The 20,630-nt window shown below is 36.7% G+C and overlaps 1 protein-coding gene across 1 annotated transcript in view; it reads right to left on the bottom strand.

The window, feature by feature from the left end:
* The window catches only part of mdga2 (MAM domain containing glycosylphosphatidylinositol anchor 2), a 169,081-nt gene that overhangs the window by 136,475 nt on the left and 11,976 nt on the right, over positions 1–20,630 (bottom strand). Inside the window, exon 3 of the mRNA XM_015384460.1 lies at positions 4,900–5,096. Within this exon, the coding sequence (XP_015239946.1) occupies positions 4,900–5,096 (197 nt within the window). The remainder of the gene's footprint in view (positions 1–4,899; positions 5,097–20,630) is intronic.

Below are 20,630 nucleotides of genomic sequence, written 5' to 3' on the forward strand. Positions count from 1 at the left end.
ATTGCTTCTCTGACATCATCATTGGACATGCTTGGCGAAATATGATTAAACCATGTTTATCTAAATTTTAATTGTTTCTTTCTTTAAATTACGCACGATATACCATAGTGTTAGTTAGCACGAAAGTGAAAAATAAAACTCAAAAACACTAGATGTATGTTTAAATCCAAAGCCGAAAAAGGTAGTTCCCTGAAGTAACGTAGGATCCCATTTTCAGAGCAGATCGGGAAGAGACCAGCGATAAAATTTAAGGCATTTATTTTCTCAGGAAATGCATTATTAACCTTTAACACATAATATTTTAGTACGTTTACTATTTTTTGAGAGGGAATGTAGGTCTTTTTAACAAAATAAAATTGAGAGCGACCTGGACACGGACCCGCATGCGCAGAACGGATCGTGCTTCCGGGACGGATGGGTTAGTGACACTTTCAGCCCTCCAGTCACTTCCTGTTGCAAGGCTCTCATCAGGATTGGATATTGGCCTGATTGTCCTACCAATCAAAGGAGAGCTGCTCCTATTTAAACCAGCACCCTCATGTTGACAGGGCTGTTGTCTTTGTTTGAGCAGCTCGCCTCTTGCTGGTTTGTTGATCAATCGAAGCTTGGAACAACTTTTGTATACTGTAGCTGTGACTCTTTATAAACATTTTGATATCAGTTGTGTTACTTAGTTCTGTCCTGAAGAGGCTAATGTTTTGTTCTGATCTCCTCCCTATGTGTTCTGCAGCACCAGAACTACTTGTTGCCTTGGGTAATTGTAGTTTTATTTTGAGTTTTAAGAACCTTTGGTTATATTCCTTAAGCTTTGTTGTCTTGTTTTATATTTCTGGACTCATTTGGTTACCTTTTTCCCCTTGTGATCTAAGGTAAACTGGGTTTGATTCCTTCCCCTTTCTCCTAGCTGAGCTTTGTTATGGCATCGTACTTTTAATGATTACTGGTCTCCAAAATTCCAACAGTATGTCCAGAAATATTGAAGAAATCCAAAGAATATAGTATCAGCTTAGGTAAACATGACTTATGTTTACCTAAGCTGTGAAATGGCAGTGAAAAGTAAATGGTTTATTTGATAAATTCACAGATCAGAATAGAGTAGTTTATTAAAGAAACTACAATAGTTCTCTGAACTTAAAATGTCCCAACTGCATGTATCTAACATCTTTATGAGTATAATTAATCTGCAAGACTGGAGATACTGTAAGCAAAAGGAAGAATGATTATCAGTAGGAGTCAGATGAGGAAACTCTCCAGGAGACCGTTCTGACCTCTTTTCTGGTGTCTCTATAACTACCTTTGGATAATAGTCTGGTTTAGATATTGCTAAAAATATTAATAAAGGTGATTTATTTGGAGGTTAGTACATAACAAAATACTGTATTTAGAGCTAGTCTCTCAAAATCCTTATCTCTGGGTTTTAGGTTGTGCTCCAATTTTCAGACTCAATTAAGCTTTTAATAGGGGCAGTAGGAAATGCAGGGTGCTGATGGGATAAGTGTTAATTGGGGCCCAGTACTGCAGCTTCTTCATTCTGCTTCACCCTCTCCATTAGTTAACAGCCATCTTTCTCCATTTGGCCAAACATCAATTTCACTTCCTTTTCCTCTCTCTCTTTATTCCCAAAGCCTCTTTTCCACTCCTTTTTTATGGTGCAGATTCAAATTCCCACTGATGCCGACTTCCAAGTACGTACCAAATCACATTTAACTCAATGTATTGAAAAACTACAATACCTTCACAAGTGATGGAACAATCTCAATCAGCTCTTTGTTGACTGCAGAAAATCCTTTTTAGAGCAAAGCTTTTCAGTTTTCAGGCTGCATAGAAAATCCACTTGCTTGACAGAGAAAAACCGATAATGATAGAAACCCACTTCACAAATGGGCATGTAAACCGTGAAACTGGATTAGAAGAATCTATTGTATTTTTGGAGGTTTAATTAAGACAAGTTATACTGTCACTCTGTGAGTTTAGTCAGGCATGAGGTAAGCAAACAAAAATTAAAAACTAATTAATCATTTTTTTTAATAGTGTAATTTATCTGTAATAATAATTGTTTTGATTTAGTAATTATGAACTATGTATTTCCGGCTATTTATAGTTATGCTGCAAAGTGTATGTGCTGGGATAACACACTACTGTGCTTCTTTCTTACATCAAGATGTTCACACAACCTAGTTTACATTTTAGGCTCAACTTTATATCTAAAATAAGATCCTCAAAAAATATTTATTGAATAGGAGTAGGACTTGTCTATGAATAAAAAGCCATTGAAATTGCTTTACATTACTAATGCTATTGTTTGCTTATAGTTTCGCAATCTTTATGTTGGTAGTCACAATATTTTATTACATATCTGTGCATTGTGACTGAGGGGTCAATATGTACATGAAGACATAAAGTGTTATCAAAAAGAAAGACAAATTGTGATAAAAATTCAGCACTATTTTACCATTAGGTACTAAAGCTGTAATAAAATATTTTTCCAACAGTAATTCTGACATACGCCTTACTAAGAATTAAAGCTTTGCTTTGGGGCAGCAATCGTTCTCATTAGAAAGTGCTGTTCACACTGATAAAGCATCAAATCTCTCTGTCTGACAAGCATCTACAGTAACTAGTATAAGACTACTTGGTAATGAAGCCTTTTTTTCACTTTTCTTATTTTATTTTTTTATTTTTATCATTATCATTTGACTAAAGATACCAAATTTTCATACTATGTATTTAATTTAATCCAAATGAACAAGGTTTTTGTAGGCTAAACATGCATGATTTTAATTTTGTGAAACTATTAGAAAATGTTTCAATTACTGAGGTTACTTTCACTTTCTGGCATCCCAGTAGAATAAAGACATTCTTGTAAATAATAATTTCATTGGTGATTCAACTCTATTAATATATGTGTATTAGAGATCAAAAACATAATTTAAAGTTAAACTATTTTCAGCATGATATTGTGAGAAAGCATAAGCAGGAGTCTGACAACAGAAGCAAGCCTCGCAGTGAACCCTTGAAAAGCCTTTTGGAAGTTAGTGGTGAATGTCCATACTATGACTTAAACATCATACAAAGATGGGCTACTGTATGGGAGGAGAATAAGTATATTGAAAAAAAAGGCATTACTTAATAAAATAACATATAAGCTAAGGATTCTGAGGTAAACTAATTGCTGTGTCCGAATTCAGTGGCTTCGTCCTCCAAATGCCAGATTGGTCGTCTGTCATACTATAGCACGGCTCCAGGTTCAGAGGAAATAAGGAAATGGTGACCAACAGTATTGTAAGCACAGTTTAATATAATTCAGTAAGTAAAAAGGTTTGGCTTAAATTAATAAAAATAGTTCATTTAAGTGGTTAGCAAATAAGTTATGTCACTGGTAATGTTTGGTTATTCCAAATCCTTTACTGTATATGTCCTTATGCAAAAGGGTTTGGCTGACATCTACAACATTTATTTTGTCTGAAGATGTTTACCTCTCAGCCTGAGATATCTGAAATATCTGCCATGACAATACTGCTGCTGCAGCTCCTCAAAAATGAAATGATAATGCAAAAGAACTGAGAAGTTTGGGATTCATTCTTTGCCTGCTTTGAGGGTCAAAAGTCACGGTTGCTAGGTGACAGAGCATACGCTGAGGGAGGGTTTGTGACAGCCAGGCCGTTTCTCAATATGTGTACTTGTGCGTTCTCATGTGCTCATGAAACTTCATCAGCCTCAGTCCTAATACTGTTCCAATTCAGAAGAACAGCAGACCGAGAACAGAAAGTCCCCGGATGTTGTTCTCACCTCCTCCCTATTTACCCAGCATGCATCAGAGCAGACTTGTCCGTTCTTGAGGTTGACAGCTGCCAAGCATGCAGTTCTGAAACAGCAGCTCTCAATGGAAAGCTCCATTGAAAGTGAAAAGCTCTCTTTTCTGTTGCTGTTGTTCAATAAAAGTAAGTTTTAAGATTATTTGAGGTGAGAATATTATACTTTAAAGCGTCACTATATGGTCAATTTACCGATTTAATGCGTAATTTAAAAAAAGATATTCGAAGTTGAGAGGACCGGTGCAACCAGCGGACCTCCAAGGGTAACCGCAGTCAGGGCTAACCGCAGCCCATCTACAGTATAGCAGCCCTCTCTCGGCATAGCCGTGTGTGAAGTACTGCTGGCTCTGATGGTGATTTTTTTGTTTTATTTTGCAAAATGTTCATTTGATTTGTGTTCATATGGCTGTGTTAATTATTATTCCCCCACTAAATGAAAAAAATAATGATTTATTATTATCTAGAGACTATTCATAACAGGAGAAAAAATGCAGCTCTAGAGGAGCCGGGCATTTGGTGACGTCACGAGTACGCTTCTGTTCCATTTGACCCATATTTATGCTGCATGCTCCCGTTCTCACCAAGTCCATACTTTCCTGTGTTCTTCTCAAGAACGAGGACACGCGTCCGTACTTGCGTTCTAGTCAATTGAGAAATGGCATCAGAGAAGGCTGGAGCCATTCAAATTCATAGCCAAACTCTTCCTCATTTTCACAGCCTTCTAAGAACCCAGTCCAGGAAGACCAGTTCCTTTGAAGGAAGCAGCTGCCAGATGGGACATAGCTCATAACAACACCAAGGCACAGTTGAGGCTCTACTGTATCATAATGGTTGGTATTTTTAGGGCTGTAACTGTAGCGTGGACCTCAAAAAATGTGAAAGCACATAGATACTACTAATGGCCTGTAGTGGGCAATAATGATCTAAACATTTCTAGTTTCTACTGTAGGTAAGAAAATAACAAATACCTAATCATACCTCTCCTTCAAAACATTATAAAAATCTAAAATCTGAAGATTGATCTGTTGCTAAAAATGTGTTAAGGTTCAATACATACATCCCCACCACCTTTCCTCTGTCTTACCTGTGTGAAAAAGGGCTCATAGATCTCCACGCCCTTGTCGGAGCCCTGAGTCAAGACCTCCCTCCCACGATGCCAGCTGTAGCGGACAGGCGGGTTGGAATTGGCCACGCAGCGCAGGAATACTGTCCTTTCATAATAGAACTGCTCCTTAGCTTCTCCAATACTTTGATGCACAGTAATCACTGGGTTATCGAGGTCTGTTAAAGGATCAGACAAATAGCAGAGAAATCATTTAATAGAGACTTATCTGTTAGTTGTGGAATTTATTTTTTATCAACCAATGACACAAAATTTATGCAGAAATAAGGAGAAGAAAGGTTTTGCTTCCATAGTCAAGATGTTTAAGAAGCCTTTAACTAATGTCACGCCATAAATCAGCATAATCCCGCACATCCTAGGAAACAGTCCACTTCTTGATGAAAAGACACCTTTTACTTTTACAGAAATGTATTTTGAATGTGGTGAAATATCTCCATGTTAATTTGGGGAGATGTTTGAAAACATATTCCACCTAACCTAACAGAAGCTTTACAAATTGTAATTCAAATCTTCTGGTATTTCAAAGAGCCCAAGATGATACAGACCCAAAGAATTATAGATCCTCTTGCATATTTCCCCGAAGGCATACTTCTCCACATATTTATTCTTTATTTTACCAGCTACAACCGGACTTTGTGTTGGTTATATTTATTTTCTTTTCCAACTGGGTCTGATGGTGGAAATAGCCAGATCAGCTACAATTTGTTTTCAGCATCAGCAAAAACAAATGCAATATCTTACAAGCAGATTTATTTGATTGTGATATAAGGTCTGGCAAAAAGGATCAGAACTTCTATCCCATTAGGAGAGATGGTCATCAGCGCACACTTTAGGGTGAATATAAAAAAAGAGGTGAGAGGCCCCACTACTTAAACTACTTAAGTCAATAGGATGCAGCCCAAGGGCACATTGACTTCTCTGTCAAATCGAGCTGCTGTGTGCTGCAAGTTGCAATCCACTGTGAGCATTAAACAAGACAAAGAATTACAAATACTGCAGATAAAATGATGTCTGATGTCCATTACTTCAAAGAGCCCTGTTTGGTTCGGCTCTAATTCAGAAACTGTGATTTGACACATCCATCCAATCCCCGATGGATTTGAAGGGAAGTTTTACCAGAACACAAGGCAGTTGGTTATTTGAGAAAGCGCTTGTGGTTGATTAAATAGATTCAAAGTTAATCATCTTACCCAGCTATCGCATTAAGCCTTGGCAAATGGTGTTCATCATAGCTGTGCTGTCTTTTAGCATGCTAATACTTCTTCTTTTAGATTATGTCCATTTGCATGCTCAAAGAACGGGGGGAGCGTGCTGCTTCCCTTTCATCTCTGTCCGAGATGCAATCAGTTTTTAAACACGAGCAAAAAGGCAATAAAGGAAGAGGATGAGAAAAGCTAATGCAAGTTATCCCTCATGCTAAAACTCTAACTGATAAAGCCTGACCTTTTGCATATGAAGGGAAAAAGGATTGAGTGCATTAATGAATGTGTTAGTGTTTCAGCTACAGAGCAACAAGGTGGATGATTGGACTTGTGGGTGAATATGCATGTGGGAGAGCTTACAGTAAATGAATACACACATCTTTAATCATTAGGGGCCTCCAGAGGAAAAACTGTACACACCTTGGGTGTTATTAATAGATTAATTCATCGCTTTTAATTCAGAGCCTTTGCCCCATCCTTGGATTTGCCAGAGATCAGGTACTAATCAAGGTGCCTGTGGGCCATGCTAGCCGGGATCCAGGCTTGGCGCTACAGCCAGGAGAATGCTGATTCTTCAGTTTCATTAAAGGCGTGTTCTGCCCTACACCCCTTTAATCAAAATCTAGCTGCGGTCAATACTTCATCCAGGATCTATTACAGTGTCTAAGGTAGGAGCAATTACCTTTAGCGGGGGGAGGGGGGATAAGGAGTGAGAGCGGGGAAGGGGGTAACAACACTGTGGAGCGGACAGCAATTGCAGGCCTATTTCAGATGAGCAGATCGCACTAAGTAAATACACTGATTCATTAATGCAAGGCTGGGAAGAGCATGAATCCTACACCTCATCACAAACTCCACCCGCCTCCTGCCCCATCTGTTTCCAGCATCAAACAGTCAATTTACCAACTGTGGCAGATATGGAGTGATTCATTGACAGCCCTATCTACCTTGGGACTCAAGTGTCTTTGAACGCTGGTCCTGATACAAGGCTGCGGTGACAAGAGTGAAAACATGTCCCCTGTTAGAATCTTAGGTAAGGAGCAGTTTGAGCTATTAATAGGGCCAAAATGATATGCAGGCAGGAAGTGGATGCTAGAAGCATGGAGATAAATATGGAAATATGGAAATGTTCGAGCTGGATTAAAATTTGATGAATTTCAAACAAAATTCCACCTCCGACATTAGTCTACCTCCTGTAAGGAGGTTTTCCTGTATGTGTGTCACTCTTGTGCAATTAGCTTCTTAAGTCACGCATGAATGATTGTGAGGCTTAAATCCCTGAGCCCAGAGGAAAACTGTGTTGTACAGGCTGCTTCTGCCAGAGTTGTTAGGGTTTGTAATTGCAGGTTTATGGCTTCACAGGATGGTAAATCTTTCCATGTACAGCTAAACGCTCCAGTGCACTTACCGTAGCATCACTCCAGCTCACCTCTACTAACCATGACAAGCCTCAAATCTCTAAATTTTTCTGATACAAAAATATGGGGGAGATGAATAGCATGATACACAGACATTGAAACGCTCTACACGGTGCGGTTGGTAGTCTCAAAAGGCAAGAACATCAAGAAAGCTGGAGAAATCAGTTTTTCACAGATCTTTCAAGAAACTCTGAAAATAACCATACCCCCATCTGATATGCAACAATACTCGAAGTGTAGTTAAAGATTTGTTGGACAAACAGATGCAGGCGATTGGTTGGAATGAAAGATTAAACAAAAGACAATGAATTATTACATTAAACTAAAGCTTAATTCTTTTAAAAAGAAAAAGAAAAAAAAAAGAAAAAACAGCACCTGTCTTGTATTACTCCACTCTACCTACCTACACATCCAGAGACCTGTGAGGCTCTCCCTAGGCTAAAACACCAAAGCGAGTTTGTCTATATTTTCTTGACTTTGATGTCTTTTACCCTCTGTACCTGAAGTGATGAAGTCACCGTGGAAAAGATATCTATCAAGCTGTCAGCCGTGAGCGACAGAAGAATGCCTCTAATTTCACCTAATGACTGTCCCAGGGGTCGCTGCTGACCTGAATGACATTTGTGTCTTTCATGAGCAGAAATCCTGCTATTATGTCCTTGACGAGCAATTTGCTTTTATTTCTGCCAAGTGAAAAGGGTGGTAAAGCAGGTGATGATAAAAAAAAATAAATAAAAATGTAAGGACATTTACAGATAAGCCCAAAGTTAGTCTTAACTTTGGTAGGCTTGTTTATTCTGACTACAAGTGAGATTATTTTATTTCAAGTCTAAAACCTACCTTAGCCCTAATCTACTAATTTTGGGGCCTTTTTTTTTCATTTGGTCCCAAAATATGCTTTATATCTTTTATAGATTAATTAGTAAATAGAACTAATGATCACAAATACCTCTATCAATTGCAGCACACACATTACAGCCAGCAATAAATCCACATATTATTATTTCACAGAGAACTGTGAGAAAAGTATGTAAAATAAAAGGAAAACAATACAAAATACCCTACATAATGTTTCTGAAAATCTGTTATTTGTCAAAAGAAAACATGTCAATACATTTATTTTTTGCATATCAGCAATGAAATAGATTATGTGGGCCTCCTGAGGTCAGAGTAAGTACTGTAAGTGTCTCTTACAGGGATATTTTAGGATTAGCCAATAAATTCATTTCAACCTAGAAAGTCGCGGGGAGATTGTTTTATTGACAATATGAATGATATGCCTTTGCAAAGATGAGAGAAGAAGTTAGTGCTGAAAGTAGTTGACCTGTGTGAAAAGACATATCTAGATTTAAGACATCTGTACCAACAGGGCCTGACACTGGTGGAGGAATGGAGGCTGGAGAATGAAGTAAAGCCTATTCGAGGCAGTGGAAGGAAAATGGTGAATGTGGTGAATGGGCAGGGAGGGTTGGGGTTTGGCTGGAAGGTGATTACTGTACCTTACATTGGAGGATGAATTATCACAAGATTTGTGAATTAAAAAAACTCCCAAAAATACATTTAGCTAGAAGGCAATAGATGCATTATCCTCAAATACAGATTTGTTTCAAATCTATGAAATGCAGTGAAGTGTATGACATCATCCAGAAGCTGCATGCTGAAGCTAATCAAATATAGATGAGCAGGTGGATATACCTTTAAACTTTGCGATTCAGTCTGTTAAAGCTGAAATAACGTATATTTCTCTTTTGAAAAACAAGCAAAAGGGTGAGATTAATCACTCTGGCGATTTGCAAGAGTTTGATTAATCAGTTTACTTTGCTGGTTGAGAAATAAATCAATAAGCTGTAGAGGGATCCTATTATAATCATGTCTCCTTTAATCGCTCTCATGGATGACCAAGTGGCTGAAAGTGAAAAACTGGGCATTACTGGGTATTCTTTTTAATAATAAATTATCCTGAGATAATAAAAGGAATATATAAAAATATGAAAAGTATCTGTCAGGTTGGGTGGAGATTTGAGAGGAGGACCTAATGTAGAGACTGAAGCTGAAGGTGGTTTCTTGCAGATTTAATTAAAAAGGTGAAAACAGAAGTGAAAATCCAAAAACTGAAATCCAGGAATATCCAGGAAAACATAACAAAAAACTGAAATCCAGGAATACTCATAAGAACGGCAAAGAAATGATGACGAAGCTGCAAACAGTGACTAAACAGGAGGTGCTTATATGGGAGACAGAAAAAAGACCAGGCTAATCAGCAGATTGGGAGCAGGTGTGAACAAAGGAATCCAGAAGGGAGCCAGGGGAAAGAAGACTGACAAAATAATGCAACAGAGGGCAAACCAGAAATACCATAACTAGAACACAAAATGGAAATTAAACTAATGAAAACTCAAATATAAAACTTTAACAGAACAAAAACCATGACAGTATCAAAAAAAAAAAAAAACATTATAAAAAAAGCGCTCTACATTTTGTAAAAGACAGGAACAGAAACATGTAGTTCTTCTTGCTATTCTTGCAAAATTACGGTTTCCCCAAGGATATAATGAGCATTTTGGAGGGATACTGCAGTGAGTCATGCCTATGGTAAACACAGGTATGAACAGCAACTTAGCTGTGTTAATGAGCATTCTTATTTCCAAACTTTCCCAAACATTTTCTGCCACAGCATGTCTAAATATAAAAATAGTCAAATGATTTTATCAAACAGACTTTTTATTAATCCATTGATAATTCATAGAATATCATATAACTATGCATTTATTGACAAAACATTTAGTTTCAGTGTCTTATGTTATTTCTGCAAAGATGTATAAATAAATGTGTAATGATCCTTCATCACATAACAATATACTGAAACCAGTAGAAATAGGCCAAGTGACATTGATATCTAATGCTCCATCAGACAAATATAAATTGATTGAATTTCAGATTAACACATAACAGATACAATTTCAAAAATATTTTACAATACTGTTAAGGAATGGTTGAAGTTCCTGGCACCTGTATGGACTTTTAGTGTAAATAATTAACCAGTGACCAGTTGCAAATATTTATCTAGACAGTATTTCACAGCATCTAGCAACATATGAAAACCCGAGTCTTACCAATGGCAGTGATTGGCTAATTGTTCATTTTTTGCAGTTCTCCTTGAATTAATTGTGTTTTTAATCAAGGCACCTTTGTTTCCTGACAACTTGGTAGAGTGGATTTGGTTAATAGTCTAAAGCTTAGTAATTAGTTGTTTTTGGCTGCCAAATATTCACAAATCCTCACCATTATATGAAATAAGTGGGCAAAATGGCCCCTGACAGGAAAAAAGGCAACTGGAATTTTGGCTTTGCATTTCGTCTATTGAGTTTTAAACAGAGCAAAATGGAAAAAACTAAAAAACAAACACCAGTGAAATTGTATATAAAACCTGTACATATATATATGTTGCCCTTGTCTCTTGGAAGTTTTCAGAATACAATAGAAACACTCACTGACATGCAAAACATTTTCTATTTAGTAGTTTTGTTTAGGGATCACAGTACATTATTGTCTAAAAACAACTTATACTTTACCTGGAAGCTGTCTACTAATTTACAGCAATACTTTACTGTCTTCAATAGGACCAGCTTTGACTTTATTATAAGATTGCTGCATGTTCTATGATTTTGTATTTATTTTTTTCTGTTTTTCAATTGGTAAAAAAAAGGAAAACATGAGAATGTTAAGGGTTCTGGAGGATTTTACAAAAAGGTGCTGTGATCTTATGTGTTCTAGATTCTTTTTTTTTTTTTTTTTTTTTTTTTTTTTTTTCTCAGAAGCTGGAAGGAAGATCATCATTAAAGTGTGATTTACCTTTAAGAAAGAAGCTGGTGGAATATGTAGTGGGCATATTTATGCACAGTGATTGTGTGGGTGTAATTTAAAGACGGCTCCAGACAGGTTCTTGAAAGAACCTCACTTTGAAGCAGCTTTCATTTAGCTGTAGCATTAAGGCAACTCAAAGAATATGCAGATACTTCATATAAAGTGAAGCACTCTGAAAATATCTCTTAACCTACTGAATGTCTATTGGACCATTATGTTTGATTGTAAATATTTTAGTTATTTAGATAGCAAAACATATATTGCCATTAATTTATTCCGGTTAAAGGCATAAGCAATATTTGTGATTCATAAGACCCATCTAAGGACTTGCAAGGCCCTTCATATTTATGCTAAAATACATGAATCCAACATCTTATTTAGTGTCAGGACTTTTGATTTCTGTCCATCTCTCATACGTTTGGCAACACTGACCTCTATCTCATGGCTACACTCTACAATAACTCCCTTCTGCTGGCTGGATCTATTTAGTGTCAAGCTGTGGCTTCATACTAGAGTGTGACTGTGGTGGAGGATGGATGTCTGCAATATGTCCTCTCTGACGAGGCTGCCTGTGTGGCAGAGATATCACAGAAAATGAATATCATTCTTAAACCCATGAGCTGGATGGAAGTGTCTTTATATACCTCAATGAAAAGGATGAGAGAAAGCAGGAAACTTCATAAAAGCCACTACAGGACATTCAAATATGGATATATTTTTTGCTGAGGTAATTGGAAACATTGAAATAAATAAGTAAATAGGAATGAATTATGTTTATTATACCTGTGGCAAGAAATCACTGTAATCCTGTTTAGAAACAATAATGTTTTAGAAGGTCACTGTCAGTAGCTTCCGAAAGTCTGGAAACACCTTTTAAATGTTGTTTGCAATATGTACATAAATATCCCATACAAATTCAAATGAAATCAAATAAATGCACATAATCAAACATGTAACAGTCTGCAAACACCTTTTAATCTGACTGTGTAAACCCAAATAATAATGTATTTTTGTATAACCTTCTGATTACATGATGACATTCATAGCATTCACTCTTCTTTAATTCTTTTCCATCAATTTTACTGAATTTGATAAACCTAAAAATAAACTTTAGCTGTTGTTTTATGTATTTCCAATACAATTTTTATCATTTGCATCTCTTAACATAGGTCCCAATTTGAAGAAATTATAAAGCATCAAAAGTACATAATTGTAAAACAGTATCAGATAAAACAGTCCTTAAAAGTGCCTTGTTACATGTACACCATGGAACATATTATTCACAAGACAGTGAATAATAATTGGGATAAATATTTTGTTTATATTAAGGTGATTACAATTTTTTATTAGCAACAAACTTGACCTTGTTTTTTCTAAAACTAGCTTGCCAAGAGCTGGCCCAGTTGCTCTTCAAGTGACAACATTTGAGGACAAATATCTGTTCTCCAAATGTATAGAAATCTGAGCAGAGTTGCAAAAAAATACTTTTTTTTTTTCCAAAAAAACATCCTGTGGGTAGGGTTTTACATCAGTCAGCTCTAGCCTGAAATCTAAAAGGGAAAAAATTGTGCATCAATTATTTTGATTTTAACATAACATTAAATCCTGGCATACAAATAGTTAAACAAAGCAATGAGAATATATCAGGTAAATGTAATTTATATGAAGGCCTACTCAAAGTACATCGCAAAACTAAGTTGGAAAAATGATAGAAGCATGTTTTTATTTTGCTTTGCTGAATTTACATTTTATGTAACTCTAGACTGTGTATTTTGCCTCACATTTATATGAAAAAGAAAATCATTGAGCAACAAAACTGTGGTTGTGACTAAAGGTTATTTAAGAAAATCTCAAAGTTCTTACATCCAGCATTGCAGCTAAAAATGTGAAATGATCTCTTTTGCTTTACTCACATTTTTCATGTTAAAATTTTTACACACTGCAAGCCGCTGATGTGCTCTTAAAATACTTTAGCTTTTCATATGCATTTAGTGTTAACTCATGGCTAAATCAGCACTGACTTTAGCTTTGGTTTTAAACTGTATTTTGTTATATACTGTCAAATCATGTTTATTTGTGCCCTCCTTTGTTTTGCTTTCTATGTTTACTTTTTTCTAAGCACCTGTATCATGTTAGCTGATTGCTGCTCACCAGTGTTTCATTAGTTGATTACCCCTGCCTCAGTAAACTTTTATTTTAGTCTTTATCTATCGGTCCTCCTCCAAATTTTTAAAAATAAATTTTTAATTGTGTGTTTTGCACAAATCTTTTGCTATTAATTAAGAATGGGTTTCCTAGCAAACTAAAGAGAATGTTGAGTGTCTGGTGGACTGACAGCTACAAGATGTATTACTGCAAATATTAATATCAAATAAGGCCAAATAAATCCATGTGCTGATCACCAATCAGCTTCTAGAGCTGCTAGGGCAATGTAACCTGCAAACAAATATTGGAATATTGGAATCTTGCCTAACGGATTAAATGAATTAATGCTTTTGCGACATTACTTCTGATTAAGGCAACAAAAGCAATTTGACAATCAAAATCAATATAATTATAACAAGCAAATTACATTAGCATTTTCAAGCAATTCTTCACTGTCAATATAAGGTATGAAGTCCAGGTGTGAGAAACAACTTGTTCCAATAAATCTGACAAAAACACTGGCAAGCATTTAGACTTTTTTTATGCTTGTAACTGCTGCAGTTTAAGGCGAAACACTGTTTCTCAAATCAGCTCCTGTTGCAACTTTAACCTTGGGGCAGTAGATGTCCAGAGTTCCTTCCTTGCCTGCCTTCCTGCACGATTACCTCCTCTGTTCTGCCCCATGGATTCTTCATTCCTCACCTACTTTCAGGTCTCTGGACACCGGCCACCTTTCTGACCCCTGATGCTAGACTTGAGCCTTCTCATATCCACAAGTTAAACATAGTTGGTTTGACTGTCAGCTACCTCTTTTGATTTCCTGACTACAACTAAATTGATACCTGTTCTATGCAACACACCTATTGCTACATAAACTCCATCTTGTCAAAGAAGGAACATTACTCAACCCTCGCCCCAGTTGCCCAAAGCTGACAAGGTTGGTGACTTCAACTTACAGTCCTAGAGAAACCCATCCACATATTCCCCGTTGCTAACCCTGTTCTCTGTCTTCAGAGGTTCCTGATCCCGTTGTTGGAGGTTGTCTGCCATCTGTCTGTTGGAGAGCTTAAAACTTTTGAACCTTTTCTCTTGTGTGGGGCTAAAATTTGGGGTCCTCTGTTTGAGTGGTCATCACAGGTAAAACAAGAACTACACCACTTAAGGGGTTCTTAATCTAGCTTTATAACGGAAAAAAAAATCTTTAAGGGGTTATGCAATAGAATCATCATCGTCGTCGTCGTCGTCGTCGTCGTCATCATCATCTCTTGTCACTCCAACTCCAAATCTAATGACAGGTTATCTCTTTGGCCTCCTGGAGATCCTCCTCACAGCAGGTTTGGCCAAGTTTTCATTCATGCAGAAGGTGCTCAGTGGTCTGGGGATCTACTCTGCAGGGGTAGGCCGAACTGACATATTTACCCCATCTCAGCATGTTGTCACCTGTCCTAGCTACTTTGGCTCTGGCTCTCTTGAGCTTGACCCATTTCCTCCTTCGGAGGTCTGCTCCAGGGGGAAGTGTCTCGCTAGGGGTTGGCAATGCCTGAGACGATAGACAATATAATCTATCGTCTTTTGCAATAGAATCTATAGATACTGCTTTATAAAAAAAAAAACACTGTGTATGTGTATGATCGGAAAATTGGTTTAGAAACAAAAGCAGTTTTTGTAAAAGATAAATAGTAGTGAATTAGAAAGGTTTTTACAGAATATCTGATTATGTGATTGATGCTGAACTAAATTTCCAATGGATTCAACAATTCTGTAAGATAAAAGAACACTGATGAATTATCCGCATTTGATGTTGATTGTATAAATATTCAGCTCAAAACATGTTTTCTAAAGAGACACTGTAGGCTCATTAGATAAGGCAGCATCATGCAGGGCTACTTCATTACTTATTACATGCAAAATGCTTTAATATCTGTGGTTTTGAGCAGCCTTCTAATGATCGGATCAGTTAACGTGGGTCAACCCTGCTGGCTTAATAACTTTAATGAAGCAAACCTTTATGACTGAGGGCTGTCTGAAGGCCTATCTTCTTTCTCTTTATGCCCAGAACAATATCCCAACTGGGTGAATTGGGTGACGCCGTGTAATGGGCAGCACATCACCACTGCTATGCCTACTGTTTGGCATGCCTATTTGGAGCAGGATAACAAGTGCTAAATTATTCATCAAGCTTTCCTGCATTTTTGCATTTACTTGCTGTAAGATTTCTATTGGGAGATGGAGCAAAAGCTAGCTTCTGCTCTCTTTCACTGGAATTTTTCTCCCCATTTGACGAGGTAGAGAATTCATTCAGTGCTTTCAGAAGAAACCATAATATTTAAAATGACTGGATGATGCATTCGTGTAACATGATGAGGTCATGCTAGGCTTTAACTGTGATACTGTTTAAAAACCTCAAGCTGCTGGATATTCTTAAGATGTCTGCTTCTTCATCTTTTTCAGCAATTTCAATTGCGCTGTGTTTGGAACACAAAATATATCTGCCAGTGTGTGTGGCTTTCTGTCTGTGTGTTTGGAAACACATGGATTAAACATGTGATAAATGGAAGGGCAGACATCAGCAGCCTCTGTAAAAAGGCTGCAACCTCTCACTTCCTCCTGGTGATGGAAATGGGGAAATAATGAGGCAGGGTTCTGCTCTGTATATTTGTGCATGGGTCTGTGTGTGTGTATTGGGGGTTGAAAAGTAATGAATCTCCTCCTCATCCTTTCCCTTAGACAGTGGCATCTGCTGTTACCGATCTTTCTTTAATTCATCTCCCTAGAAAAACGACTAGGTCACACACCTCTGATTTAACAAAAATGTCTAAAAACTCACCATTAGTGCACCAGAGACATGATGGAGGTTTTCTTCTGGTTTCAGCCTAACAACCTTTCTATTTGTGTAGTCTGGAAAAAGATCACCCAAGGGTAAATCCCATCAAATGCTATTTATTGGCATTTGTTAATTACAAATTTTAAACACTAATATTTCCTTTCAAACTAAATGATCTAAAGAAATGCTGCTGATCTAATTAATATAAATTGTGTACCTAGAGTTTGATTTGTTTAAGGTATCGTGTTATAGATGAACAAAAAATATTAGAATTATGAAAACCAAGGCATTTAAGAACACATTTAAGTTTGAAATACCCTATTTTGCCCAAAACACACACAGAGTAATTTATAAAAAAAATATTGACCAAAAGCCAACCCATATTTTTCTTCAATGAATATAAGAAAATGATTGCATGCAGCAGAATAGTGTCTTTAAAAGCCAGCATTTATCCTATGTACTAATTCAGTGTCAGTAACAGCTCTACTCAGTGTAATCAGAAACTCCCATCTGACTTTAACAACAGAACTAAGAAAGGTTTTCTTCATCTTGGTGTGAGGTGTAAATGGACTGAAGCAGCACAAAAGGTTAAAGTCAACAAAGTGGTGTTTGAAGGACCAGGCGAGTGAGGAACAGTGCAATAACAGTCAATATTTGAAAGGGTAAGGGTTAGGGTTACCCATGCCTCTTTTAGTTCTGGTACTTAATCTATAAATGCTACATTACATGTGGCAGGGTTGACTAGCAATTTGTAAATGGTGAGGGTCTACCCAAGAGGTTTGCATAACTGCAGCCAGAACTGTTTTGTCAAAGAGGTTAATGACGTTTAACATCCAGACGTAGCTTTCCTTTTTAACTGTGGAATTGTCATCGATAACAGGATATCAACTCGCCTAGATCTCGATGTTGCCTTTGATAATGCAAATAAGATAGATTCAAATAAATGTTTCAATTATCTGTTTGGTTACTTAGATATGTCTTATACATAATATACTTATATCTTTTAAGATATATATATATATAATGCATCATACTATATAAATCTGGTTTAAAGCTTTTCAGAGCTGATTGCATTTATCAAATGAAGCTAAATTTGCGGGGAATTGTTCAAATAATTTATAAAGAATAGAATAATAATACTTAAACCAAAAATACTTTGCTTAGCAAACCAATTGCTTTACTTCATTAACTGTCCAATTCATATTTAGCTATTTGGCTATCTATGGATTATTAAAACATTCAAACATTAAAAGTAAACAGTAATTTGCACATTTCTAAAATATTCAGCAGCATATACTAATGAATTGCTTTATTACAGTATAATTAAAACAATTAGGTAGGCGACATGAATTCAGTCCAAATATATTCTTGTAACAGACAGCCTGATGGTCGGTCTGGCCGCATTTAATGAGGACGTCTGCAGCAGCCTTGTTCTGTAGATCAAATTTGCTGCTGACCCGAGGTCAGTTATAACTGTGTGCACAGTCATAACCAATCACTGATAACTATGAACTTTGACCTTTAACTTTTCACTCTGTGTGAATGATTGTATGTTTTTGTTTGAATAGGGCATTTTTCTTAAACATGTTTTTTCTTGCAGTTACTGCTGACATTAGAGCTGCTAGATGTAGAGTGGATTAAAAGAATACGGTACATAAATTCCTGTGACAGACTGGCGACCTGTCCAGGGTGTACTCCGCCTCTTGTCCATTGACTGCCGGAGATAGGCACCGGCGCCATTGAGACCCTGACACGGATTAAGTAGGAGAAAATGGGTGGATGGATGGGTGCATACATTCTTATAATTAATTCTTAAGGAGATAAGCTATTCTGATCAATTAATAAAATTAATATTCCATAACTGTTTGTTTCCCATGGGTTGCAAAAATGATGGGATTTACAGAGTAGTACACCAAATGCCACTGGGCTGAAGAAGCAATCAAAAGTGTATAGTTGAGGAGTTGGTAAGACAACTGCAGCAAAGATGACATTACCCTCACTAATAATCAGATGCACTTTTATAAGCAAAAAAATTTAATTACTTTACACATAAGGCTGGTCATTATTAGCTTGCAATGCGCCTTGACAGTCTGCCATCTTAAAAGTACAAAAGCCTGCAAAAAATAAAATAAAAAATAGTACGAATACATTTAATAAAAACTTGTTTCCCCTTACTGGCAGATCAGTGTGATTGAGAGGTGGCGTTAACCTAACAACTTAGAGTCTGTACTACTGCAGCAAAATGCAAGACCATGCATGTGCAGCAGTAGAATAAGAAACAATTTCACCATCCTCAAGAAAACAAAAAAGATAACTTGAAAGACAACAAAACGGTGCTTTTTCAGATAAACTACAATTGAGTTTCTTAGCAACCATCAGCCCAGGTGGGTTTGCTGTGAAACAGAAGATGAAAAATGGAAAGACATCTCTTGGTCATTGTTCTGTAAAATTAAAATTAAGCATCTGTGATGAAACTTCTAAAAGAGCATGGCATCATGACCTCTTTGAAACAATAGGACTAAATTAAATTGAACAGAACTGGTATGTGGGGGACTATACCAGTAAACTGCAAGTATGTAGGTTATTACTCCATCTTTCAAAAGTATAATGATCCAAAGCAAACAGCCAAATAAAGACAGAAATACTCAACCTAACAAAAGAAAACAACACCTATTGTTATATCAGTTCTGAAAGCAAATCAACTGGAAAACATGTAGGATGAAATTAAGGAAGGCATCCATGAGACAACATGGGTTATTTCTCATATATTTTCTATTGCTTTCAATCAAATATTAAATTCATATTCAATTTAGCTCAATTGTATAATGTAACCTCTTTGTATTCACTCACAACAAACAAATCATAGATTTTCACAAATCTCACTTTTTAGTTGTTGTTTTCCAAAAGGTTTTTGCATTTGAACTTATGTCACTGTGAAACTGCTTCAATCATCACCATACAATTTTAGGGAGCTAATCTGAGGCTCCTTGCTCAATAATTTACTGCTTTAAGAGAAGTGGAATTAAAACTAATATCATAAGGCTGTTGTTGAGCTTCCATTGAAGTTTTCCAGTCCACATCCTAGAATACAGCGGTTAACAATGGTTGTCTCTATGCCCCAAGAGAGGGTGTTAAATATATAAAAAGCAGATCTGGGCAAATGTCTGCAGCAAATAATCACATTAGCATACAGAGCAGGAAAAGCATACCGCATTTCCTCAGCTGCTAATGTTCAGAAAAACAAAAGACAGCAGAGAAACTTGACTCCAGAGCTCTGATTAAGGGGCCACTCCCTAGAGAAAGTCCTTGCCAGAGTAATGGGCAGTCGTGAACTGGCTTTGCTTCCATTAACCAGACCAGCTAACATTTACATAATGTACACATAATGTGCTGATTCATTTTGTCCTCATTCAAACAAACCCCAGATATCTGACCGTGGCTGCATTACAACCATTTATCACACTCGGTCATTTACATCCAAAAGCACTTAACAGGCACCGCACATATATCTTTGTCAACATACATTAGTGGTTCGTTTTGGAAACTTCTACTTCAGATCACAGGAATTACACACTACATTGAACAAAGATGCCATTTGTAAAGCACTTATGCTGAGTATCTAACATGCTAAATATGGGAATGAAGTTATTCAGTTAAATTTTTTTTAATTCTCTCAATCAATTATCTCAAGGCACTTTACAGAAACAATTTAATCAGATCACACAGTCATATTGGCTAAAAAGTTATAAAACATTGGAGCTCAAGTAATTTCAATTCACGCATATTTTATTAGGTTGTTTGTGTTGATGGGAAACCATCTGTGAGACCTTCACTCTAAATCTGTGTCACCCTTGCTCCGAGAGATGTCTCTAAGACTTCAATGCCAAGTATAATCATGAGAAAACAGAAAAGTAAAGATAGCTCACAGTATCAGCACCATGAAGTTCACGACTTTTCCATCCTAATCAATCACTTGCCTGTCAACCAAACATCTCACTGCCTCTTGCTTATATGCTGTGACTGTTAAGAGTCTTACATCCTCTAGTTTATCTTGATGTGGTGCTTTAGTAACTAATAGAAAACACTACTGTTGAAGAATATGGCCGTTTTACTTTGTGCAATTTTAAAAAATTTCATAAGATTTGTATGATACACTTTGGAAAGTACTGTGTCAGACTTGCGACCTATCAGGGATCTAACCCACCTTCCTGCTGGAGTCCCATCGTGACTTTGATAAAA

The sequence above is a fragment of the Cyprinodon variegatus genome, unplaced genomic scaffold, assembly GCF_000732505.1.
Source record: "Cyprinodon variegatus isolate N-32 unplaced genomic scaffold, C_variegatus-1.0 Scaffold313, whole genome shotgun sequence".
Taxonomy (NCBI): domain Eukaryota; kingdom Metazoa; phylum Chordata; class Actinopteri; order Cyprinodontiformes; family Cyprinodontidae; genus Cyprinodon; species Cyprinodon variegatus.